Below are 26,347 nucleotides of genomic sequence, written 5' to 3'. Positions count from 1 at the left end.
TGATGTGTTTGATTATTTAGAACATGGGCAAACTTGGGTGGCACTCACTTATTATAATATACATTTTTCGATGGAGAGGTTTATGTCACGGTTCAATATCCGAGGACCAAATAGGCATACTAGGACGAGAACTACAATATTTCATTATTTTCTAAAAAAGAATTCTCAAGTTTAAATATATTTTGGTTTAAATAAACCATAAATTCAACCCGGAGTCTCATTTTCTGTCACTAAAATTATCGAGTCTAATTGTTTTTTCTTTTTAAAAAATCTCCAGTTTCTACGTAATTAAAAGAAAATAAGAAACGAGGGACAAATAGAAGTCATTTTCCATTTAGAAACTATGTTAATGTCAAATAACAGTTCGAAAGACAACAGCAATTTTCAATATGCACTTCATGTGGAGGCCAAGTGAAGCAACACTATTTAATTCAAAAATCATATTTCTGTCTCTTTTTTCTAACTTCCCTTCTTCAAAATCAAGCCACCGTGCAAAACATTCTCAGTCTCCAGTCTTTTTCCATCAAACAACCTCCTACTCTTCCCCGTCCAAAATATTACTAACCCCGACTAAGAAAATAAAAACATAATTAAACAAGAACTTCAATACATATATAACCTTCATGCTAAGCAAGATTAGGTGATGGATAGCAACCCTAAACACTCTCACAAAAAGAGCTTTTCTCTCTAACATTTAGAGGCTATCAGCAGGCAAATGAATAATTGATAGCTAGAATCTGTGATTTCTTGTTTTTTTTTTTTGTGTTCTTGAAAATGCAGCTGCATATATCTCCGAGCTTGAGGCATGTTACTTTGTTGCCGGCAAAAAATGTTAGGGAGTTGATCAAAATGAAGATTGGTTCGAGACGATTGTCGTATAGAATGCTTTTCTATGCTCTTTTGCTCTTCACCTTTCTTCTCCGGTTCATGTTTGTGTTAACTGCAGTTGATACCATTGATGGAGAAACCAAGTGTTCAACAATACGTATGTCAATTGGTATCAATATATCTACAAAAATCTGTAACTTTTTTTAAATGTTTCTAAGGGTGAGGTACAGATTAAATGGTCTCTTGAAATTGTGAATGTTCACATTAATAATAACTTGAGCACGTATGTCCAAGAAACAAAAAAAAATATCACAGAAGCAGAGTTTAAAGTATATTGCTCCTCTCTTGTCCTAGTCCTCGATATCCAGGATCCTTGATGTTCATTTAACCATCAATGATCAATCTACAGATTCTAGCAGCCATTACTTGTTTTCTCATAAATCCTGCTTTCTTGTCTTGATTAAATGTAGGTTGCTTGGGGAAAAAATTAGGTCCGAGAAATATGGGAAGAAGACTTGAATCAACTGTACGTGAATCCGTAAATTAAATTACTTCGACATGATGATTACATGGAAATTACTTTATAAATCTGTAGCACTTGGCAGCATTGAGTTATGACCCTGAATTCCGAACATAAAAATGATCTCTCTATTTGCTCGCACCTTTGAATTTGATTTATAAGGGTGAAAATATACTTGGTTCTTGTCAGGTTCCTGAAGTAATATTCCAAATACTGGAAGAACCCGTAAACGAAAATGAAATACAAGCAGGACAAGAAATTCCCCAAACGCTGGAAGATTTTATAGCAGAAATAAAGGATGAAAGACCTGATGCTAAGACTTTTGCTGCTAAACTCAAAGCTATGGTATTATGCACCAATACTTTATTCTGATTAACTAATTTATCTTGAAATAGTTATGATTTTCTTTATCAGTGTGAGGATGCTTCATAAATAAGCTACCTCTATTGCTAGTGACAATTAACTGATCTCCGTATTTATTACAGGTGTCGCTACTTGAACAAAGAACAAGAACTGCAAAAATTCAGGAATACCTGTATCGCCACGTCGCCTCTAGCAGCATCCCTAAGCAGCTTCATTGCCTTGCTCTAAGACTAGCAAATGAGCACTCTACTAATGCTCATGCTCGACTCCAGATGCCTTCAGCAGAATTTGTACCTGGTCTTGTTGATAACTCGTTCTTTCACTTTGTCCTTGCTTCTGACAATATAATTGCAGCGGCTGTTGTGGCATCATCACTTGTTCAAAATTCATTGCACCCGGAAAAATTTGTCCTCCACATAATAACCGATAGAAAGACCTACTACCCAATGCAGGCTTGGTTCTCGCTACACCCTCTAACACCTGCAATTATAGAGGTCAAAGCCTTGCATCATTTTGATTGGTTTGCGAAGGGAAAGGTCCCGGTTCTGGAGGCAATGGAGAAAGATCAAAAATTGCGATCACAGTTTAGGGGCGGTTCGTCAGCTATTGTAGCAAATAATACTGAAAAACCATATATTATCGCGGCAAAGTTACAAGCACTCAGCCCCAAGTACAATTCATTGATGAATCACATTCGGATACATTTACCTGAGGTGAGTCTTGAAAATTAGAAATCACATTGCCCTCCAAAGTTTTTGAAAACATTAATATTAGCTGCGTACAAATTTGCTGCAGTTGTTTCCAAGTCTAAACAAAGTAGTATTCCTGGATGACGACATTGTGATTCAAACTGATCTTTCACCTTTGTGGAACATTGATATGAATGGAAAGGTCAACGGAGCGGTTGAAACATGTAAAGGAGTGGACAAATTTGTGATGTCAAAGAAACTCAAAAGCTATTTGAACTTTTCTCATCCTCTGATAGAGAAGAACTTTGATCCTAATGAATGTGCATGGGCTTATGGCATGAACATTTTTGATCTAGATGCTTGGAGACGAACAAACATAAGTAAGACATACCATTACTGGCTAGAAGAGGTAACATCTTAAGATTACATCTGGAGACACTTTCTTCATTTAGGAGTAGACAAAATAAAATATGCACACTGTTAGATTCTCTGATTACGCCTTTTCTCACTATGGCAGAATTTGAAGTCGGATTTAAGTTTGTGGCAGCTTGGAACCTTACCTCCTGGTCTAATAGCTTTTCATGGTCATGTCCACATTATTGATCCGTTCTGGCACATGCTTGGATTAGGGTACCAGGAAAATACTACCTTTACAGATGCTGCTAATGCTGGTGTCATCCATTTTAATGGCAGAGCGAAGCCTTGGCTAGATATAGCATTTCCACAGCTGCGGCCCCTATGGACAAAATATATTGACTTCTCTGATAAATTCATAAAGGGCTGTCGGATAAGGGCATCATAGACAAAATTTATCTAAGAAAACACTCTTAGTCTCTTTACCCCGTAAATGAGGTCGCCGGAAATGCGTGGAGAGTTTTTCATAGTTTTAATGATCTCTGAGAGAGAGGAGAAGAGGATTCAAATTTTGAGATCTCTTTTCTAATAAGTTCTTGTTTTATTGCATTCATTCAATTTTTAACATATTCTGAGAAGGAACATTCAAGTTCTTGTGCATTCGTATTTGTCAAAAACCCCAGTCTCAGGCACCAAAATTCTGTAAACAGTCCTTTCCTTAGGTCTTGATATTATTATATCTTAGCAATTATGAGTAAAGAAACTGAAGACAGGTGAAAAAGAAGAGAGAATGAATCACAAAAAAACAAAGCTAAGTTATCAATCAAGCAACATTTCCTTCCGTCATAATTTATCGAATTATACAAAAGATCATGAAAATTCTCAGAGCACCAAGAAAAAACAAGATGTGTATCATCGGCAAGCATTCTCAATTGTACATTTTCGATTACTTCTTGCCAGTTACATTTGAAACCAAGTTTTTCAAGAACTTGGCAGATTTTGTAACTGGGGAGTTGATAGCCATTAGATTATACAAAACATTCTCGACCTCGGTGATGGATGGTCGTGCTTTGAACCTCGAAACAACTCTCAATTGACCCTCTTCCTCAACCAAAACATCCCATTTCTCACCACTTAAAACACCATCACTCACACATTTAAAGATTACTCCTTTCCTCTTACTCAAAATCCCTCTAACCTCCAACCCTATAAACGAATAAACCACCTCGAATGAGCCAACAAAACCACTCAGCTCATCGAATTCTATCTCCTCTTCAAATGCCCACTTGGGGTTGAAAATCACAACTGGCTTTGGGTATAAGTTGTCAGCAACTCTCTTCATAACCGCCAATTGAGAAGCCTCGGGTGCCATGAACACAGCTACATCAGCCGAATTCACAGTTCGGACATCCTCGTCAAGAATTGATGAAAGGTCAACGTTTTGGACAAGAACGCCAGAGGAGCGAGAATCAAAGGCGTTAATGGCAGATTCGGTAAAGCTCTGGTTTGGCCATACTATTAGACTTTGGATTTGAGGGCCTTTTCTTTTAATGGGCATCTTTCCAAATATCTCAACAGCCAATTGAGAGAGCGAGGCGGGTGAGTCGTCAGTTATCGGAATTTCGACGCGTAATCTTGGCTGCTTCAATTTCTTGAGCTTTCCTGCGAGTTTCGGGTTGTTGAGGGGTTTCTCTAAGGTGGATAAAAGTGAAGTCTTTGCTTGGAGAATGGCTTCTTCTTTTGTGGATGGCGGATTGGAAGAAGATATGGAACATAATGGGATTAGATGCAAGATTCTTGATTTTGGCGAAGACTTTCCATTTTTGAGGAAGATAAAAAGAGAGCAATGATTCTGCTCGTGTTGCGATGCAAACAAAAAAGACAACGGGGGAGTTGTAGTTGGTTTGAAATTGGATGAAGGTTTTGAAGTTATGGTAGTTTGCACAGGAATCATCCTCGACAACAGTTCGGAAGCCATTGTAATTTCTAGCTGTCAAAAACAGAAGTAATTCTGTTTGTGAATTGCAGTTAGCAAATTGAAATAGCTACTAGGATAAACAGATGCAAAAATTTTGAGCCTCAAGAAATCTGGATAATAGTTAGAATTTTCTTTGGTGCCATCGAACTGGTCAACTCAGCTATACTTGTTTCAACTCAGCTATACTTGTTTGCCTATGTTTAGTGTCATATAACTCTTCCATCTTCATAAAAGCTTATAAATTATTTTAAGAACTTATAAGTTCTCATATCTATCTACTATACTTAAAGCGAGAATAAGTGAAAATTGGCCAGTTTCTTTCCGGTTGCAGGTTAAGATCCTAAACGTGTCAATTGTTTGCCCTTCCACCACATCAGGGCACACAGATAATGAAGCGTATTATGCTTTCTTCTCTCCACCGCAACAGCGACCATCGGACAAAATCATTCTTCGTTTTTTGCTTCTCGGCTTTACTCCTGGCTTGCTTCGTTTGGAGTTTCTGGTTCCTTCTCTCCACAGTGGTAGCGACCCAAGGGCAGCAAAGAAAGTTGGCTTGCTCTACTCTCGACTCTCATCTTTTTGCGATTCCCTCGTTCTCAACCCTTGTGCTCGGCGCTCCCCCTTGCTGGCGTGGGAAAGCTCCTACTGCGTTAGTTATGTCCATCTTGTTTTTGTTCTGCTTTCCCCAATTTTCCTCATTATTGGGTGCGCCGCTCATGTTTGGGCTTCCCGCATTCTTGAGGTTCTTTGTTTTTGTTGGGCTGATTTTCTTATGCTTTTTTTGTAACATACTCGCGTATGCTCCTACCTTGCTCTTGTTTGGGGTTTGTGATTTCTAGAGATGGCTTACTTTTGTTGCCAGTGAGTTCTCCGAGTCTGCCAACATTATATGTTTTCTGTATTTTCCAAGTTCTTGTCCTGCCTTCATAACTTTGTTGTAAATTTGTCTTCTATTGTTTGTCCATTTGTAGTTTTTAAATTTCACGCATTCAAGTTAATGGTGTCAGTTGGATGTCATCAATATGAAGTGCGAGCTTGTTGATCCGGATGGTTCGGTGAAGCAACTGAAAGCCTCGAAGTCGATCAATGTGGATGGTGTTATGGTGGATTGTTGATGGGGTGTCGTCGAAGCTCATGCACCCTAAGAATATAACTGGAATGGTTACAAGAGGTTGTTTCAAATTGTGCAAGAGCTGAAAATGAAGTTACAAGTTAGTTATTCTATTCCTGACTACTTCACATTTAACCAGTAGATGTTTTCTGTGGCATTCTTACCTTTTTGCGTGTATATCTGATGTTAATGTCAGTCTTCATAGATTGTACAATTAGCTTGGTCAATTTTATATCTGTTGGATGTCACAATTCTATCGTTCTTCACTTTTCAGGGTCTTTCTCAAAGAGTATCCTTCATGCTTTTATTATGTATGGATGATGAGTTTCCCCGGATAATGCACAAATTCTTATATTTACTGGATGGTCCCATCTACTTGTCCCTGTATAGATCATGTAATACCTGCATAGCTGCATTGCTTAACTGATCGTGTGAAACAGAAAACAATGACTTTTGTTGGACAATTTTCTTGTGCATCAGAAAGTGATTAATTTTTATCCACAACAGCACAAAATTTCCAGGAAAGATGATGGATTTTTATGCACAAACTTAATGGAATGTTTTTGCAGTTTGGATTGATGCGGAACTGTTGAAACAACATGGGGTGATGATCATCCATACATGATCTCATCTGGAAAAAAATATTAGATAACTGAAAGTTGTACATACTATCATGGTCAAATCATTGTTAATAATTTTTTGGCTAAAATGGTGCTTCCAAAATATCTACATCGTCAACAATGCAATGGCTGCTGTAAGAATATTGGCTGTTAGTTGGCAATAAAGCATTGACTGCTTGATGAAGTGAGTGGGTTGCAGTACTACATTGATTAATTTCCTGTTGCTTTCATAGTTTTCTTTTGAACTTCTACGAAAAATATTATAGTTTTTTCCTAAACTGAAAACAGGTTCTGATGTCTTTTCATTAATGTGGAGTAAATGTTGGGGATGATGTTTGTATTCCATTGCCTCACTGGGTGGCTGAAATTGGTTGAAGCAATCCAGACATATTTTTCACCGACAGATTGGGAAGGCGAAACACTGAGTGTTTGTCTTGGAGTGTTGATAAGGAAAGAGTATTGAGAGGACGAACAGCTGCAAAGGTAATTAATTAACATTTTCAATCTTTGTGATCTCTCTATATTTTTTCATTGGAAAGTTTTAGAACCTAGGAGGTTTGTGCCCTTGCTCTGCTCATGTTCTTGATAACTTTACTCTTTTAGCAGTCTAGGAGAGCTGAAGTTATTATTAGAGCACAGTTCAAGATTTATCTTGTTTATTTATTGCATTTTTACTGGTTATTATCAAGAATTCGAGGTTTTAATGCTTTGCTCATTAATTTTTGGTTATTAATGTCATTAAGAGCATAAAAATTTGTTTGTGCGTACTAGCTATTTCAGATTAAAAGATTGATGATTTGATCCTAAAAGAAAATATTTGGCTTCCTGCTTTCCCAGTTTGATTCATTTTTTTCATTAGCTTTGAGGTTGCCATGTTCCTCTCATAAATTCTCTTACTGATATTCACCTCCTCAAGTTTGCCTCAATTAATTTTTTTTGTTTTATAATTTTGAAAATTTATGTAGGTCTACTTTGATTTGATGAGAAGCTTTCGGGTTGAGTTTGATGAGTTTTTTTAGAATGGTATCATATCTATGATAGTAATTGGACTTGGTCCATGTGGATAGCTGAGATACCCTTCTACTCCAGTGAAGCATGGTTGAAGATATCCTGGTATTGGCTAATTTCAGGTAATGTAAGATATACCAATTTCATACAAAATGCAGCCTTCGGGATTTTAGTCGCCCCACAGACCACCTCTCTCTATGCCTCTATCTCTTTGATGACAAGGCACTAGCACATGTTTGGGCATGGACACTTTTATTCATGACCAAGAATATTGGCTTTTATCTCTTTTTTTGTGTGTGTGAGTGGGGTGTAGGGCATGCAAAATTTTAGAAAATGGTGCTACTAACCAAAAAATTGTTTTGTTTTCTCCCTCTCCTTTCTGTGTAACCTTTCCCAATACAATACTGGGCATTATTAATAATTTTTTCCTGCCTTTTCAGCGCTATGATCAGCATCTGTTGAAAAGCTTGCGGAAAGCAGCTGAACTAAGAGGACACTCTTTTTGGGCACGAGGGCCTGATAATACAGGTTTCTATAATTCCCGGCCTCAAGAAACATGATTTTTCTGTGATGGTGAAGATTATGATGGCTATTATGGCAGGTTTTTCCTTAGTTGGTATTCTCAAGTTTTAGTTGATCATTGTGATCGAGTGCTTTCTTTGGCTAAATTAGCTTTTGAAAGAACCTGCATTGCTACAAAGGTGAGTTGGTCCAAAGTTACAGTCTGTTGCAAAGTCTAGCAGGAGCAAGAGCTTTGATTCCATGTTAGGCACTTTTCGTAAGATGATGATACAAATATAAATGCTCATATATTGGACTACAAACCTGAGTAAGACTCCTCAAGAATTGAGGTGCCTTTACCTAGTCTTATTTTAAAATATGGATACTTTTCACCGCGTGGCAATCTAGCAATTCCTGGGAAAGTGCAGTTTTGCTTGGGCGTATATATCTACCAATCGACAAGCACTTTGCTCAGACTTTAATGATTCGTTTTGCCGGAAGAAATTTTATGAAAATTTAAATGCAACATGATAGATTTACTGAAGTGTACAAGTAGAGACCAGAACAGACTAAATTAAAGCAAGGACAATCGTAATTGTCCCAATTATCCATGAGATCCCAGGCAGATGGTTCAGTAAAAACTAAAACAGACAAGAACAAAGACAAATGATTTCAACAATTGGACCACTATTCGAATGGCACCATGGCAGGACATCATTGCCAACTTAGGCAACCGGTGGGCGAAGGACATGGTCCTGAGAAGTATCAACAGCTGCAGGTGGCATGAACTGCCACATCGCGACCCCAGGGTAACTGATGATAGGCACCAATTTGTTGCCAGACGTTTGGGTTTGAGCAGCAAATGCGGCGGGAATTGGGGGAGGAGCCGGTAAAAAGCCAGGTTGGGGGGCAGTTGTCGTCTTGAGTTGTTGCTCTAGCTTCTCCTTTTCAACCTTCAACCTTTGCTTTTCATCACGAAGCTCATTTTTTTCAGCCTATCCTCATCAGCGAAACACAGAAAGAAAATAGAATAAGATTGATTGCAACTCAAAGTCCACGATCCCTATCAGCAAGTCAACATGGTGAAACACAGAAAACATGGATAGTTACTTCTTGTTAAATATGAGTAAGCTTCTAGTCGGCTAAAATTATCCTTTGATCATGAAATTGATAGAGAAACATCTGCAAAGTGAAGGATGAGAAAACCAGCCCTACCTTAAGCTCCTTAATCTTCACCTGGAGATCTGAATTTGAGTCTTTCAGCTTCTGAGCTTCACCTCTCAGTTGATTCACGATTCGAACAGCATCAACCAAAATGGCAGCCTTGTCTGTTTTGGCAGGTCTGCCCGGCTCTAGGACAGCGCCCAATTCCAGAAACCTAAAAGGTGCACAATTAAGTCACTGAAGAGTAAAACATAGAACAAGTATGGAACACAAAAGGGCATGTAAGTACTTGTCATTTAGCCGATCCCTCCGTTGTTTTTCTCTGCATGCTTTGGAACTTGATGGAGTACACAATTCAGTTCGAGATCTTTGAAGAGTAGAAAATGTTAGACAACCACAGATCGATCTTGAGAGAAAAAGACTTACGTAAACATCAATATAGTTTTATATTTACATGGCATCATAAGTTGATTATCATTATAAGTTCACGATTAATTTTTTGGTACTTTGTCCTTGTTCACAAAAACCCCTGTCGAATTCAAAATTAGGATACAGAGCGGAACTGGCCACACCTTTCTCTTTAATAAAAGCCAAACTTTATATACCTCTTTTTTGAGCCAGTTTCCTTATGAACCCCTGATTCTTCAAATGAGCAACCATCAATTTCCGCACTAGCAACAGATAATATCAAAATATAAATAACATTGTGATAGTGATAAATATTGCTTACTGCATGAAAAAGCTATGGAAATAAAAGAAGTACAGTGAAACAAGACTGATGCAGCTGTATATAAATTGCAATTCTTCGGAACCATAACAAAGCAATCAATCTCAACAACGAGCTAGGTGCTTCGACGTTCTCATGTTATAACGAATAAAAGACCATCAGCGTCCATAGTATTTCAAACACCTACTTCATAGCATCTTACTCCCACACGATATAACAAATTAAATTGTTTATCGGACTTAAGTAATTCACATAACAATTGGTTCCACTCATTCCCAACTCCCATCTACGAAAGCGAATTTACTGGTAAATAATCAAAATACCAAGAAAATTCTCCATATATCCTAACAAATACATAAAAACCCCAATAAATACTTGTACAAATACACACACAACCATGCAGACAATGAAACCCTTGGGTCACCCCTCAGCCCCAAAATATTAAAATTTCATGTCTAAATTTTTAAAAAATTATAGCTTCTTCCCCGCCCCTTAATATCTATCCACCTCCTCCGACAGATTCTTAGGCGCGTGATTGTCCTAAATGGAATGAAAAAAACTCGGAAAAAAAGACCAGATATTTATCAATCACAAGAACAAATGTGTCATAATCTTGAAGTACCTGAAATTCGATGAGCCGTTCAAGGCTTGCACGGACCAAGAAAACCCAGAATTTGGAGCAGATAAATTGGCATCTAGAACAGGGATATCCTCAAACCCATAATCGTAAAGCCAATTCGTGTTCTCCGGAGACACCATTTCCGACCAGCAGCCAGTAAAAAGGGGAAAGCGTTGAAAGAAATAGAATCCAACAATGGAAAATGGAATTGATTGATGGAAGCTAACGGGATCGATTGGGCGTTTGCGGGAATGATTTGAGAAGAAAACTGATTCTCACGTGAGTCGAAAGAGGACATTGGAAATCCAAATAGGAAAGTGGTTTTCAATAATTCACTATATCATACATTTTAGGGCGAAAATCCGAAGCAAATTGGGATTTTTTTATTAAATAAAGATAATATAAGATAATAATAAGCGTTAAAAATGAAAAAGATATTCCCCAGACGAATCAGACAGCAGCCACACCAAGTGGCGACGCACTATCGTCTCCACTCACTTTGTTCAATGGTAATTATTAATATTTTGCTTTTCATATAAATTAGCAAAATATGTATACGCATTGCACGTGGTATTATTATTTTGAAGTTGATTAAATAATACTAAACAATTAACACGAAATTGTTTTTAATTTAGAAGAGTTGATCGATTTAAAAGAAAAGTTTTGTTTATATTTTTTTCTATATAAATTATGGAGTGACTTGATGAGATTTTTAGTAAGATAAATGGATTAATTATGAAATTAAATATTTAAATATATTCTAAGATAATTATTTTAAGGATCTCACACTTAATAATATAATAATATAGATAAATAAATAAATAATCCTATGCTCAATATCAAATATTTACTTTTGATTTTAATTAGTTAAATTTGTTGTATTTTTAAGAAAATGACTTAATTATATACGTCAACGTCTCGTCTTTGAAACTAAATCGTAGTTCGAAATTCAATTATAACCATAATAGTTGTATTTAAAAATAAATTAATAAATACTTTGGTTGGTTATCCAGTGTTGGTAATTTATGTTAAATGCTGAGGTGTCTGGTTGCCATTTGTGGATAGAGATGAAAAAGGATCGAAGACGTGTGGTTGTAATGGCCTTGAGGAAAATGATGCTCAATTATTGTCACCTTTTGTGACATGCCAAAAGAACTCAAATGTAAGAATGTGTGAAAAAATCATAGAATATACACTAAAATTTAATTGATAAATGACAGAGATTTCAATCTCTTACCTACGTTTTGAGATATTATTATATAATTTCAAACATTTAGGTTTTGTGTGTTTGCTAAAAATTCAATTTCCACAATCATCATTCTTATTGGACTTGTTTACTATGGAACAATTCATGTGACCGTGAAATGATGTATAAACCTATGCTACTCTGAATCAAGGTAATGATCAATTTAATAAAAAAAAAATATGGAACTGAAGAAATTTGATGGAATGCTGCAGTCAGAGGCTACAAGATGACATCGACATTATTCCCTTGATGGTGTCACGTCTTATGTCTTGGTTCTTGTTCTAAATTGGCGAGTTGTTTGTTAGGGAAATTGGTCTTCAGTCTTCAGCCGTCGATTTTTTTGTGTCCAGTCCCTGGGTATTTTTTTAGTACTACATTTCCACATGAAGTGTACCACATTTTGTATGACATAGTACCACAATTTTGTGGGTAGGGAGTGAACCCAAAGAAATGTTGTGATTGAGGATTTTTCACCAACTTCGCTTTTTTTATTTTTTCTTTTTTTAAAAGAGGAGTTGTTTATATTTTAAATAACTCAGCTAGTGTACATATTTTATTTAGTATCTTCATCAAATAAACATAAACAAAACTTATTATTATTTTTTTAGTGTGACAATTGTGTCCTCGGATACTTGGCATTCACGAGTTTCCAATACTTTGATATAGTACCCACGGGGCACGAGAAAGGAAAGGAGAAATACTAGTTTATTTTCCCATAATGTATGGGTAAAAGAGAGATTTAGAGTTTGGTTTTATTTTTGACTTTTTACAATGGGATTTTAAGTACTTTTTAAGAATCGAGTGATGTATGTCTGTGCCGCTTTTGGTAATTTTTATTTATAATCGCTGCTGTGTCACAAAAAGATTTTAAAAACTAGAACAAAATTTCAACTATTAAAACAAGTATATATTGATAATATGATATCATTGGTGGAAAGTGATGTGTGGAATCCATACAGAAAGTGCAGTAAGCATTGCCCTCTATCTTCATCAATAATTCTTATTCTTTTTTAACGAAGGTGTTTACTTCATAGATCACGCCTTGCTGCCCGCTACCCTAAACTGATATTAATTCTCAGGAAGCAGGCACAATAACTTATTTCAATCTACCATTCTCAAGCTTAAAAACATTCAAAAATAGAACTCAAATTTCATGCTTTCTCGGCAAGAACAAGAGTTCGAGAAAACATGAGTTTACATTTGAACATGAGATACGAAAAGTATTGATAAGTACAGATTTTTCACACAAACTTGTTATCGTTACAAACTACAGAGGTATAGTTGGATACAACTCAAATTCAGTGAAAGCAGGGCTTAGACCATCCCTGGTGTATCGTACTCCTTACACTATACAAATTATAAGCAGTTAAAAGCACCTTCAGCCGTCATGTTAAAAAATTAAAATTCCACAGGTTTTCATAAATAAACACTCAATTTCCTAACAATGTAATTTGGCCGCCAATCAATTACCTAGCCGATGCTCAGACGAGAGTCTGTAGTTCTTAAATTGGTTTGTCGCCTTGGGATGCCAATTTCACAAGCATTAACCCTTGCTGCAAAGCGAAGGGAACATAGAGATTCACCCGCAGATGAAGGATCTGGTGAAACGTTGACAAACATCAAGGTCTTTGAATCTCCACCTAAGCAAGGCTAGAGAAAGGGGAAAAAAATAATTAAGATCAGTTTAAACACAACCTTAGCTTCAAATTGAAACTAAAGAGAATAGGGGGTCGAAGCTAAGGGGGTTCCAATTTTGCCACAGAAAAAAGCACAAACCCCACATGGCCAAAAAAGATTTGGACCTTTGGATCTGTGGCAATACCATCAAGGTAGGCATCCTCTTTAACCAGGTTAGGGCACAGATTACCTGGAGAAGATAGGTGAGTTTGGAATTTCTAAATGGCACATGCTCGTCCTTTTTAGCCAAGGCAAAAATGACATCGCTTAGAGATGATAGGCTTTTATTGATGGCCTGATACATATATAGTCATAAACAGTAATTCAGTCAAGACCAAGCCATAAACCTTGAAAAAAAATGAAGATGATTGTTGTTGCTCAGTTACACCTGTGTTTCTTTCAGTCTATCCCCAGTGGAACCACTTTTAGACAGACGCTCACTACCAGCCAGGTCAATTAAATTCAGCACACCTTGAACTTGTTGATCAGTGCACTAAAAAGACAAAAGAGTACGATGTAGGAGTTGTAGCAATGTTAGTCGAAAACCATATTTTGGAATCACTAAGACAGGTGTAAATACCTCATTAACACCCATTATTCGCAAGGTGAAGACAAAATGACTTCTTGAAGATTGTTCATTCATTTGAGTTTTCCCTACAGACCTGAAAAAAACAAAACAAAACAAGAATTTCGAAAAGAGAGAAGATTAACCTCTTGGAGTGACATAGAAAAATTCAAAACTCATAAAGGCCTAAAAAACATAAAAGTAAAGGGGTTTTACCTGCTTTGTGCGGCGCGCTCTAAAAGATAAGAAACCTCCCTACTGCTACGAACATCCATGATTGTAAGATCAGAGACGCTGGTGTTGCCATTTGCATCATGCTTGATGGCATATTGCTTTCCGGCATTATCCAGTCGTGACGCATCAAAACCTGATCTATTCGGTGCCAACAAATCTCTTATTGTTTCGTTATATATTTCAAGCATGGACACCTGCAAAGTAAATATATTTGAATTCGTTACACATACTTTAGAGAAGAGGCAACAAAGTAAACAAACTACTCACTTGCATCTCATACTTCCATCCCTGAGATTGAAGAATCTGCCTTGTCTCAAACACTTGCTCCAGTGATCGAGGGATCAAACCTTTATGATCAGGAATTCCTGGTGTGCCCATCATTGTATAAGTTTTGCCAGAACCTGTTTGTCCATAGGCAAAGATACATACCTGATGGAAAGTGTAGTAAAGTCAGTACGACTTTTTTTATTATCATTATGTCGAACTGACTTCTCATCGATGACCAAGAACAAATCATTCTTCACACAGATTTAATCAGAACAAATAGCAAACAACTGAAATAAAATTTGTTTGTTGAGCTCGCTGTTTCTTAAGGAGCTTCAACGTATAAAATCCTTATAAACATATTATGAAAAATCAATAAACCCATTCAAACCATAAAAAGCTTGCAGTCTCAAACTAAAATAAAATTTACTTTTTAAGCTCATTACAACAATTAAATAAACATTATCGTAAGACCCATTAATTTATCACATGTGTATATGTAAGGATAAATTACATATAATAGAGTGCAGTAGGTAATACAAAACCTTATAACCATCCAAGGCGCTCTGGACTAGCTGTGATATCTCCACAAAAACATCCTCTTGGGACGCATCAGGCATAAAAACTTTGTCGTACGAGAAAGAATGCTTTTGCCCTTTGAAGAAAATAAAAATAATAATGAATTAGGAGAGATATCAAGAAAAATTGTGTGTGTGTGTGTGTTTGATAGTTAGGACAAGATACACAACAGGTGTTTAACGATGAAGACTCACCATTTTGGCATAAGTCAATGCCTTGACCCTGTGTTTCCATTGATGTTGGGAACGATATAAGTTTGCTGTCAGATGTAGATTCATCAGCTAACAGGGGTCTCACCCGACAAAACACACGGATATTTCCTTTTAACTCCTGCATCAACAAAAGGATCTCATTTAGCTTAGTTAAATCACTAAATTAATTCAGACAAACAAAAAAGAAACTAAGTCTGGCAAAAAAATTATACTAGGATGAATTGAAAGAGTAATGATCTCAAAACCTAATACCAGGATTGTGTTATGCAGTTTTTTCCGAAGTTTCTCTCCTTCTACAATTTTCAAATCAGCATCAGCTAGTCGATTCTGCAGCTGGATAATTAAAGTGTTTTGCTCCTCAAATTCACGTCTTGATTCCATTGCCGATAGATCAGAAAGCTGGCAAAATGACTCATGAGATCGGATGAAAATCTTTCACCGAGATTAGCAAATGTAAGCAACTCTACAGTAGCTACAATTCTGTATCAAGATTGACAAAAAATAAAAATATCAACAATAAATAAAGCACAAGACAATAACCTGAAATTTCTTCTGCGTCAAAGCTAGTTGCTCTTGTAATCTTTTAATTTCCTCACTTTGAGTCATGCATGTAGACTTTTAAAAATAAAATTTTGTTAAAATTGCATTCTAGATATAAAATAAGCAACACTGTGTGAAAAAGTAAAACCTCGAGATTATTTGCTGATGCCTCCATTGTATCCAACTGCGCACAGTATTTTCCAGTACTTTCTTTATATTTTTCTACTTCCTCTGTTAAAGCACTCACTTGCAACAACTGACGGTCCCGATCATCTCTTACTTGTTGCAGATCGCTTCTCAAACAAGCAACTTCACTACCTAATGCTTCTTTCTGTTTCATAGCCTCATCTTGTAATTTCTTCCAGGATCAAACATGAAGAAACATATACAAGAGGAAAATATTAGTAAAAATCGTAAAAAGCAACTTGTTAAAATAAGTTGTGAAACACAATCAATCAGGTTACAAAACAACAGTTATACAGACATTTTGTGTACTTAGCATTGCACATAAGAATTTCTAAGGTTTAGTTTTGTATTGTTGTGGAAATTCTGTGAAGATATTTGGTGAAAATGTTTTGAGAAAAGTTTCGGTATTTTTGATGTTTCAGGGAAATAGAATTGCTACCTTAAACATAAAGAATATCAGATGTTGTTAGAATAAAATTTATCATATGACAATAACTTTTTTTTGAATGACAGATATCTAGTTTATAGTAATGATTATAATAAGATATGTGAAAATGGTAGTGGAAATTTTTTAGGAAAAGAAAATGAAAATCGATAATAATGTTTGTTTTCATTTTAGGGGATGCTAACTGCTTCTGCCTGGGATATGATTGCAAACATCTAAACAGTTTGACAAGTTGACTTTCATGTCTATCAAACAATACAACGCTACATTTATGTAACATCTTGAATAGAAACCATACGTCCTATTTAGCAGATATGTCTACTTGAAGATCGTGATAGAAAAGAAATCAAACTCTTCATATCAGCAAAGATGTAAAGCAGACTTCCATTATGTTTACTTGAAGATCATAATAAACTTTAAAGTTCAATACATGCTTCAGACCAGACTTCCATTATCCTCAAAATGTTATCCAAGTGTAGCAAATTAACACTGGATGAACTCATGCAAGTATACAGGCTAACAATCACTATTCACTACTCAGAAAATCACGCAAAGACAGGTCATACTGATCAGCTCACCACAGTTAAAAGCATCAAACCAAGTGGTAAGAACTGGTACCTTAGAAGACGTAAGCTGCTCTTGCAAAGAGGTATAACGGCCCCTCAAAGTGCTGAGATTTTCTATCACTGCTGACTTTTCTTTTTCAACTTGCTTGAGCGTATCATTAGTTGCATGAAGTTCAGATTGAAGTCTGCTATTGTACTGCTGTAAACTTGTGTTATATTCCTGTAACCTCTTGTACATATCATTCAATGATTGTATCTGTAGAAGGCGAAGAGAGTCAACGGTGAGAACATTTTCACTGTGACATCTAAAAACACTCAATGGGAAGCATACTGCCAAATTACTCTACTTAGTATTTACCTTCTGGTTTGCGCCAACGTTGTCTTCTTGCGCTCTCTTCAGGTCTTCCGAGAGGGAAGCTTGCAATCTCTGAGCGGCAAGTCGAGAATCTTTCTCTCTTGCCAAAGAATCCAATGCTTCCTGGGAATTGCATTTCATAATTTTGTTCTTTAACATGCAACACAACGTGGATATCTATAAGCCATTTTCGTAATTTCATGATTTATGGATCCCTTACCAATTTATCAGTTTCTTCCTTGGCAAATTTTTCTTGAAGTGACTCCAAATTTTTTCTCAACTCCATGATAATTAAACTCAATTCATCCTCCTTGGCCTTCATGAACAACTCTGTGGCAAAATTACTCATTATAAAATCTATAGATTGATTTACTTCTTAATGACTAACAATCATATGCAAAATCAAAACATTGGACAAGCAAATGAAGAACACACTTACCCAAGTCATTGCATTTCTTGTCAGCAAGGTCCAACAAATTCTTCAACTTATCCTGCTCTACCACATAATTTCCCTCAAGCTGTTGGAACCACCTGATACATTGCTTGAGACGTTTTATAATCTCGAGCATCTGCTCACTTTTTTCCTACAGAAAGATACAGATTAAAAAACAAGTCTAGAACTCATTGATGCTTTGAAATCTGAAGCCCATTCGCAGTTGCTTCATTAGACTACCATGTAACATAAAATCATGTGTGGTCCAAAATAATTATCAGAATATAAAACGGAGATTGAGGAATGATTGTGGTACCTTGTAGTTATATTTGTTTTTAACTCTCGGTTTCTCAGTAAGCAGTGCCTCCACATCCTCTTTGGTCAACTCAATTAGACCACATTCAGAGCCAGAGTTGCTTGGCGGCCCACTATTAGGAGGCAGATCTTGGCCCCCATTAACTACCGAAAATGCTTGTCTAGTCTGTGCTCGTGTCCCCGTGTTCGGTGCCATTTTTGAGTTTCCAATCCTCCGCCTTTTATCCACCGAAACCTAAAAATCACATTTTAACAGGGGGAGAAAAAAGAATCACAACTCATCCCCAAATGTTTCGAATCTCACCCACGACAAAAACAAGAGAGAGAAAAAAATGTTTCGTAAAAAAACCTGCACAGATGTGGAGAACCAAAAAAAAAACTCAATAATAATCCTAAATCGAAGGACAAACATACTTTTGTAAGCACAAATAGATCCCATTTTCCCAAATTTACAACAGATTCGAGTGAGCTGCTATCAAATCGCAACAGTAATTAGTGTTTAACTCACATGTGTAGGACTAGGAGGCTTGTTCTGGTTCTTGGAATCCATATGTATGAAGAGTGCGTGGTCAAAGGGATAGAGAAAGAGAATTAGAGGGGATCAAAATACCGGTGGGGTCGTGGTAAATTGTAAACGAAGCTATGCCCAGAATTTGGATGCTTGGAATTGCAGGAACCACAGCAACACAATACAGCCACAAATGAAGGTTGAACAACAGAGAAATTGATCTGTTTATCCCTAAGAATTGAAGAAGGCTACTCGCAAACAGGTTTCGTATGTAATAGCGTTAAAACTGAAGAAGGGTGAGTGTGGAAATCCGGCAAGAGAGAGAGAGTTGGGGGAGCGTTTGGAGAGAGAGTCGGTGTGCCTGTGTGAGGATTATTTTTTGAATTTTTTTGAAAAGAACAGTGGCGGTACTCTGAAAAATAGATTCGTTACGATCCGATTTGACCGTTTTACCCCGGATGATTACATCTAATTTCATTGGATTGGTTCCTATTATTATGTTTATTTTATTTAAAAATAACTGTGAAAACGTTTGTCGGTATAAATACTGAGAATATTTTGAAAAAAGATTTTAAAAAATAAAATTTATTTGGAACAAGTGAAAATATCAGCATATCCTTTTTTAATGTAATTGAATTTTATGTTTTACTTGTATTGATACTTGCAACTTCTGCATGGTATTTTTTAAAACGAAATAACACAATAAAAATATATAATCAAACTATTTATATATATTAATCACGATAAAAGCTCGAATAAACTCGTAAATCATGAATATATTCATTAAATAAAGTTCGAACTCAGCTAGATTATAAACGAGTCAAACTCAAGCATTCAAGATTTCGACTCGACTTAATTATCCCTACCCACGTATAAACAAATACAAAAGTTTTTGTATACAGTATATTTTAAAAATTAAAAAAAAAACTGTCGATCCCATTTTGTTGAGTTTGTTTTTTCGATCATAAAACGTCATTGTTGTACAAAAAAAAAATAGAATAATATATATTTTGCAGTTGCTTCAAACAGGTAGCAAGAATTTTTCACTTTACTTGTCCTATGAGGAAACTGGACAGAAAAATAATAGTCCATGGGTGTTGGTAGTTGGCACATCCATTCATTTCTAGGTGGTAACTCTAATGCAACCCCTCTTCTTCTATATGCATATTAAATTATAAAGAACAAATCATTTGTCATTGCACCTAATTAGTGTCGTTTATTGATGTTTCACAGCTTGCCTAATGTTGGTCACCAGTAGCTATTCTTAGAGTAATTTTTGAAACAGTTTGTGCATTAAATGACATTCAAAATTGACTCCAAAATGTATTTACATCAAACAAGTGATGTTGTCGTATTTTCAAGTAAATGGAGTATTATTATTATGTTGTGCAGAAATAGACCATATGATGCACCAATAATATGTAAGCATAAAATATAACTAACTAGTGAAAAATGCAAAACTTGGACGATAAATATTCGAATGATGGTTCTAACTGTGATATGCATAATAAGTGTATATTTTTATAAATGTAGATGTAGACACTCTGATCAAAAGTCTTGTTATTGAATTAGATCTTAAAAGACCAACTACTAAAATTTGTTGCGATAGATACACTTGTGTTGAAGGCCGGTAATGATGGTCAAGAAATAATTAAAATGGGAAATCTTAAATTGCAGGTGGGAACATAAAAATGTGTGATTTAACAACGTTTTGTCAATCTTAGGTGGTGAAAGTGCTTGTGAATTACTACTGAACCCATAAATTGTATAACCAATTTGAATGACGTTCAAGTAAAGACAACAGGAGTAAGGTATATTATGGTACAAATAGATATGTTGTTACATTGTAGTGAGATGAGATTTCATGGTGACAGCCGGCGGCTTTGGAGTAGTAGTCATCACCAAAAGAGGTCCATTTGTCATCAAAAGTTTGCAATAACAAAAGCGTTAAAAGTAGATTCATTTGCCGAATGCTTGTTTCCAACTGTTAATTAAGAAGTTATACATTATAGATACTGTTTTCTTTATATGGAGATCTATAGAATCACATTCGCAAGTATCGTACAGAAATCCTCTTCTTTTTTTTTTTTCCTTATAAAATCTTTTTTCTGGTCGAGTTTGGGCCGAACCAGATAGATGTGCTATGAACCAAGTTGTTGAGAAATCCTTGGCCTCCAGGCCATGATAGGCCCAATCACCTCTGGGCTTAAAAAGCAATCCTACAATGAACATTGTTGGAGTCTAAACACTAATCTTTATGTTGCACTTCAAATGTGGCCGACCGTTCTTTCAAAATATGGGCCTTGTATATTACTTTATTTTATTGGATAATTAACTATGTTTTCAACAAGCTCTACGAAATTGAAAAAATGAGTCGTTCCAAAGACGTATAGCAGAACACCAACATTTACCCTTGCCTTAAAAAAGAGCATTTAAAAACGGTTGAGAGAATATCATTTAAATTGACAATATCTTTCAAAACTGTCAACCTCATATGAAACCAAAATTTCAAGAAACTGGATGAGAGAAGAAGGATACCAGATCATTCAATTTATATTCACAAATCCGAGCCTTTTCCAAACTACAACGAAAAAATCCAAGTGAAAAATTTTAAAAGAAAAAAGAAAAAAAACATGGTGATTGAACTTAATTTTCACTACTGAAAAACAGGCAGTAGTTAGGACAAAATGGAGTTAAAAGATCTAGTCTTCATCAGCAGAGGGCTTGGATGATCCACCAGCCTTCTTAGGAAGTAAAAGGTTGTGGATATTGGGCATCACACCACCATTAGCAATTGTTACGTCACCAAGAAATTTGCTCAGTTCCTCATCGTTTCTCACGGCCAATTGAATGTGCCTGGGCACAATTCGGGTTTTCTTGTTGTCCCTTGCTGCGTTTCCAGCCAGCTCCAATACCTGAAGTCACCACATACAGATAGACAACAATCAATTTTAACTCCGGTCAATGCAATTTATGGCAACCAACGTATAAAAATCGAAGAGAAATTAAAGTAAAAAAAAATCCACAGATTTCTACATAAAATTATTTTAGTAAATAGATTAAGCAATCCGATAAATTGTAAAACTAATAATCTACTTTCAAAATCTTCTTGTCAAAACCCTACAATTGGGGGTAAAACAACAGGAGCTGTGAAAGTGTGTTTTCGTAAGAATAACCTCAGCAGCGAGATACTCCAGGACTGCGGCGAGGTAAACCGGAGCTCCGGCACCGACACGTTCGGCATATTTGCCAGCCTTGAGGAATCGGGCGATACGGCCAACAGGAAATTGGAGCCCCGCTTTGCTGCTTCTAGACTGGGATTTCTTCGCAGACCCAGATCCGAGTGTCTTTCCTCGACCCGCCATTTCAAACTCGAAAAATTGCAGTAAAGAAAATGAAAGATTCGCGCTCTTTTCGGTTACTTGTGATACGACAGTGAATCAGCTGTAAAATGAGGAAGAAGTGATTTTGTGGGAGGCTTTCAGGAGTTTATATAGTGGTGGGAATTTAAAGGCGACCAGTAAATTTAAACACGCGGATCAGTAGTTATAGCCGTTGATAAGAGGAAAATGGACGGACGGATTAGAAATTTTTCCACCACCTAATGACGATCTTTTTTCCTTTTCAAAAAAAATTACGGATTGACCATTTTCACCTCGTCAATTGTCATTCGGGAACTCGTGATGTTCGCAACATATTAAATTAAAATTTTAAAATATGTAAACTTTTAAAATTTGCAATATAATTAATCTAAATAATAAAAAGGAAATCTCTTTTTCGACCATAGAAACACATAAACTTACTTACTTTATTTTTCAGTTTTTACATATTTATTCTCGAACGACTAGTCTGAGAATCCGAGCTAAACATCAGTAAAACTACGTCGTAAAAAAATTTGATACGCTCTATGAGAAAAAGTTGGGCCACCTAGATGTAAAATAAGGAGGAATTCGGATACGGAGAATATGTATATTTTATTTGAGTTATTTATATAAAAATATATTGTTTTTTATGTTAAATTTATTATTTTTTTATTGTAAATATGGTATGGTTGACTCGTCTAACATATAAAGATTTATGATACCGTTTAACAATATACATATAAAGGTATATACAGATGGATCAAGATGATGTTTAAAAAAATGAACGATTGATCGACGCTACAATCCTTGTTAAAACTATGCTTAACTTATTATTATTATTATTATTATTTTAAATTTCAATATTTTTTTAACGTTATGCTGGTGTAATCCACGCGTCCTGCCCTAAATATTTTGCTACTGGGCCGCTCAGTCCATCCGTGATGGGTAGTGCTTATTGGGCTATTGAACTGCTCTCAAAACCACTAGGTAGCTGCCCAGAGCTGGTTCGTGTAAATAACTTTTGCAAGCGTTTTTAATTTTTTTTTTTTTTTTTACAATACTGATATTAAATCAAATTTGAAAAATTACACTAGAAATCAGAGTAAGCAAATGAGTAGTTAGACCTGCTAGATTAGACAGAGAAACAGCCTCTTTATCAGAATATGAACAATCTGATTCGCTGATATAAACATAGAATAAAACGTACAAGATGATATTTTATCTGACGTTTTATTTTCCGTTAGTCTTACCAATGATTCAGTCACAATCTTGGCATAGATTCAACAATTACATGATGGACATTCTAATATTTCAAGTAAAAAAGTTAGAAAAAAATATATCATTGTCAATTTTTCTACGGACCGCACCACGAGCCGTAGTAGCCTAGTACTAATAATGTGTAATAATATGAAATAGATTATGTTTTGAATAAAGTAGGATACTTACAACCCTCTTCATGATTACATTCCGAATTCCAAAGTCGTATAAATGTATCATTTCTACGTTCTCTTTAATATTCCAATAAGGAAAGCAAAGTGGACATAGATATTGGTGTTCAAAGGTAATAAAAACATTGTGCCCCTGGATTTTGCAACTCATCCTGAAATTAATGCACTGATTTTAAAACATCAAATAATTAAATAACAAAAACAAATTTGATCTGTCATCTCTCTTACTTTTTTGAATATTAAAGATTAAAACTTTGACATGATTCAATTTTAAAAAATAGATTAATAGAAGAAGATTGTTCAAGTCTATATATATGTAATTCTAAAGAATTTTATTTAACCAATGTTGGATAACTTACACATATTTTCACGTCCAGAAATAAACTTCTGGATCTTGAAGTTTACAAATTACTCAACAATGAGCAGAACATGTGGTCCAATTATAGGCAGCTTAATACATAACGGTGGAACCTATGCTCTGATGTCATATTAAAATCAGGACTTAGACCTAACTCAACCCAAGAAACTAACTCAAGAGAGGAAGAACGTTCAAATTCATATATGCAACTCACATGAATTTTATTCAATTGACATGAGACAACTAACAAATACAAGTAAAACTTGTTTTTTCTAATTATTTTGTGATATTCAAACATATATTAACAAAAATAATTATAATCTCTATTCAAAATCTAAAAATAGTTTTTTTTCGCACGTGATGATAAAAAAAAACATGCAAAGTAATTGAACATGAAATCCAGTTCTTCAAATTATGATATCATGAGTTTATTTGTAACATTTAGATTTAGAATATGTATCTTATTTGACGGTTTCATGAGTCTATATTCATAAAACTAGTCGATCCAATGCATATTCAACATGAAATTTAATTTTTTTATATAAAAATAATAATATTTTTTCGTTAAATTGAATCGAGTTGAAGATGTGTGAGAGTTTTTGCGATAGATATAATACATGCAATTATCACATTATATCTATAATAATTAATTATGGACACGCAGAGGCTCTGAATATTTATTTATACCAGTTATGCGATTCTGCAAAATAAATAGGACCTGTACAAATTTCATGTACATGTATTAAACGCCACTCATATGTAATGAACAACATCCCAAGTACAGAATACTGAATAACATGGATTGCAAATTTGTTCATAAAAATGTTTTGTCCTCGACGTTTCTATGTAGACTTTGTTCGCTAAAAAGTATAGAAAAATTATTTATTTTTCTCAATTATATTGATTTTTTTTCCCAAATATATAGATTTGGTAATATTATTTCTATATTTTTCTAATATACTTTTATTTAATTTGAAGTTTTGTAATTACCTAACTATTCTAAACTTGTCTATGAGGATTCATTGAATGGTGATTCAAATGAATTTTTTTTGTCTGATTGTGTAAAAAGAAAGCGTCATGTATAATATGGGACAAAAGGTGCTAAGTTTTCTCGATGAGTCTTTGTATTGTATTTGCTGATTTAGATTAGATAGGAGTCTTGAATGAGATGAACAAATAGTATAGGATCTGGGCCATCTGGCGGTGTTCATTGATTATTTATTTACTGTTTGTAAATAGAACTTCGAATGGATGCCCGTGAATATACAGTTAATTTTGAATGAAGTGTCGTGTCAGTCAATTTCAAATAACTGCCACTTTTATTAATTCTTCCTTTACTGTCTGCGCCATTTTAATGTCATTTACTTGGCGTCGCTGGAGCCTAATTTTAATCAATCCATCTATTTTTTCTGTGTCTGTCATCTCCAATGAATGTTTCCTCTCCATTGTCATCTTGTTCTCCACTCAAGATTCCCTATGTTCTTCTAATCCCATTCATTATATATATAATCTTCTGTCTTCCTTAATAATAATATATTTCTGATAATATAATATAATTGGGTTGAATTTGGATTTGCTATGCATGCAGTGAATGCAACGAAGTTTTGTGATGGTGTTTCTTGAAAACAGGTGTATTTATTAGTTGCCGCTTTCTGAGACGAGGTATGTCGAAATAGTTGATGTTTGGCCTCTTTTTTCAGATCAGCCAATCGAATTTTGATTTTGAAAATCTCGTGAAAAAGCCCCCAAAAAAAAAGTTTTCCTTTTTTGAAAAAGGATGAAGGATTTTCGAAGCTCAGCTGAGAGTGATAAAGAAATGTGGGAGAAGAAGAATGATGCGCAGACTGTTTGGTTCTCTTTAAAGAAATCTTTTCATTGCAAATCACAGCAGTCGGATGTGTATGTTCCGAAGACGAGGAAGCAGTTGAGTTCGATTTTGACTAGGAAAGCCTGTAGGTCTGGTTGTTCCAGGTCTATTGCGAATCTGAAAGATGTAATTCATGGAAGCAAGAGGCACATGGAGAAGCCCCCCAGTTGTAGCCCAAGATCCATTGGCAGCAGTGAGTTTCTCACCCCAATTACACACGAAGTCATTCTGAGTGACTCCAGATGTGAGCTTAAGATCACTGGTTGTGGTGGATTTCATGACTCTTTTAGCAGCGCCGGCGGGGGTGGCGGAACATTTGTGGGCACTCTGAGGCCGGGGACACCAGGGCCTGGAGGGCAACCCACAATGCACTACTTTAATCCTGCGTTCAGGAATTCAGTAACTCCACCAAGAAAGACAGCCGCTGCCAATCTTTTGAAAGAAAGGGAAGGTTTTGGGCATGGCGGTTCTGCACATTTTCCCTCTTACAAAAGGGCATCTTTTGATGGTGATAGGAATAATTCTAGTGGATTTGGTTCTTGTGTTACTTGCCACAAGTGTGGAGAACAGTTTGTGAAGTGGGAGTTTCTTGAATCACATCACCTCTCCAAGCATGCCGGTAAATATATATTTCTCAAATTTTTCCTGGTTTCTTACGTTTCTGCAATTTTTAAATTCTTGAGCGCGATTTCTTGGCAACACTCT

At 35.6% G+C, this 26,347-nt stretch overlaps 6 protein-coding genes and 1 pseudogene across 8 annotated transcripts in view; 3 read left to right on the top strand and 4 right to left on the bottom strand.

Moving 5' to 3' along the window:
* The first annotated feature begins 387 nt into the window (after window positions 1–387).
* On the top strand, window positions 388–3,416 carry LOC140987360 (probable galacturonosyltransferase 12). 2 transcript variants are annotated; one of them, XM_073455826.1, is made up of 6 exons: window positions 388–985; window positions 1,299–1,354; window positions 1,538–1,693; window positions 1,834–2,424; window positions 2,507–2,809; window positions 2,918–3,416. In XM_073455826.1, the coding sequence occupies exons 1-6, from the start codon at window positions 775–777 to the stop codon at window positions 3,200–3,202; spliced, it is 1,602 nt and encodes a 533-aa protein (XP_073311927.1). In that variant the 5' UTR covers window positions 388–774; the 3' UTR covers window positions 3,203–3,416. The 2 variants fall into 2 exon arrangements, with proteins under 2 accessions (XP_073311927.1, XP_073311925.1); XM_073455824.1 differs by having other exon boundaries at window positions 388–997.
* Window positions 3,417–3,570: 154 nt separating this feature from the next.
* On the bottom strand, window positions 3,571–4,917 carry LOC140987361 (uncharacterized). Its single transcript, XM_073455827.1, has one exon. The coding sequence runs from the start codon at window positions 4,730–4,732 to the stop codon at window positions 3,701–3,703; it is 1,032 nt and encodes a 343-aa protein (XP_073311928.1). The 5' UTR covers window positions 4,733–4,917; the 3' UTR covers window positions 3,571–3,700.
* A 613-nt stretch (window positions 4,918–5,530) lies between these two features.
* On the top strand, window positions 5,531–8,838 carry LOC140988499 (beta-amylase 7-like; annotated as a pseudogene).
* Window positions 8,462–10,884, bottom strand: LOC140987362 (transcription factor ILR3-like). The gene is made up of 5 exons (XM_073455828.1): window positions 10,486–10,884; window positions 9,742–9,807; window positions 9,426–9,503; window positions 9,188–9,350; window positions 8,462–8,967 (listed from the first exon to the last, which is right to left on the bottom strand). Exons 1-5 carry the CDS (start codon window positions 10,620–10,622, stop codon window positions 8,698–8,700), a joined length of 714 nt encoding a protein of 237 aa, XP_073311929.1. The 5' UTR covers window positions 10,623–10,884; the 3' UTR covers window positions 8,462–8,697.
* Window positions 10,885–12,866: 1,982 nt separating this feature from the next.
* Window positions 12,867–18,994, bottom strand: LOC140988023 (kinesin-like protein KIN-14N). 2 transcript variants are annotated; one of them, XM_073456866.1, is made up of 17 exons: window positions 18,608–18,994; window positions 18,101–18,334; window positions 17,791–17,935; window positions 17,572–17,681; window positions 17,355–17,474; window positions 17,049–17,252; window positions 15,948–16,157; window positions 15,800–15,874; window positions 15,512–15,658; window positions 15,242–15,377; window positions 15,014–15,123; window positions 14,472–14,633; window positions 14,187–14,398; window positions 13,986–14,067; window positions 13,794–13,898; window positions 13,596–13,700; window positions 12,867–13,378 (listed from the first exon to the last, which is right to left on the bottom strand). In XM_073456866.1, exons 1-17 carry the CDS (start codon window positions 18,647–18,649, stop codon window positions 13,199–13,201), a joined length of 2,379 nt encoding a protein of 792 aa, XP_073312967.1. In that variant the 5' UTR covers window positions 18,650–18,994; the 3' UTR covers window positions 12,867–13,198. The 2 variants fall into 2 exon arrangements, with proteins under 2 accessions (XP_073312967.1, XP_073312969.1); XM_073456868.1 differs by having other exon boundaries at window positions 18,514–18,643.
* Window positions 18,995–21,127: 2,133 nt separating this feature from the next.
* Window positions 21,128–22,083, bottom strand: LOC140988024 (histone H2A.6-like). Its single transcript, XM_073456869.1, has 2 exons — window positions 21,784–22,083; window positions 21,128–21,522 (listed from the first exon to the last, which is right to left on the bottom strand). Exons 1-2 carry the CDS (start codon window positions 21,970–21,972, stop codon window positions 21,310–21,312), a joined length of 402 nt encoding a protein of 133 aa, XP_073312970.1. The 5' UTR covers window positions 21,973–22,083; the 3' UTR covers window positions 21,128–21,309.
* Window positions 22,084–25,069: 2,986 nt separating this feature from the next.
* The window catches only part of LOC140987382 (uncharacterized), a 2,126-nt gene continuing 848 nt past the window's right edge, over window positions 25,070–26,347 (top strand). The window contains exons 1-2 of the mRNA XM_073455860.1: window positions 25,070–25,404; window positions 25,552–26,261. Coding sequence (XP_073311961.1) covers window positions 25,367–25,404; window positions 25,552–26,261 — 748 coding nt within the window. The 5' untranslated portion in view covers window positions 25,070–25,366. The remainder of the gene's footprint in view (window positions 25,405–25,551; window positions 26,262–26,347) is intronic.

This window comes from Primulina huaijiensis, chromosome 11 (genome assembly GCF_012295235.1).
Source record: "Primulina huaijiensis isolate GDHJ02 chromosome 11, ASM1229523v2, whole genome shotgun sequence".
In the NCBI taxonomy this organism is placed as follows: Eukaryota; Viridiplantae; Streptophyta; class Magnoliopsida; order Lamiales; family Gesneriaceae; genus Primulina; species Primulina huaijiensis.
This window is presented reverse-complemented; position numbering and strand designations above follow the sequence as displayed.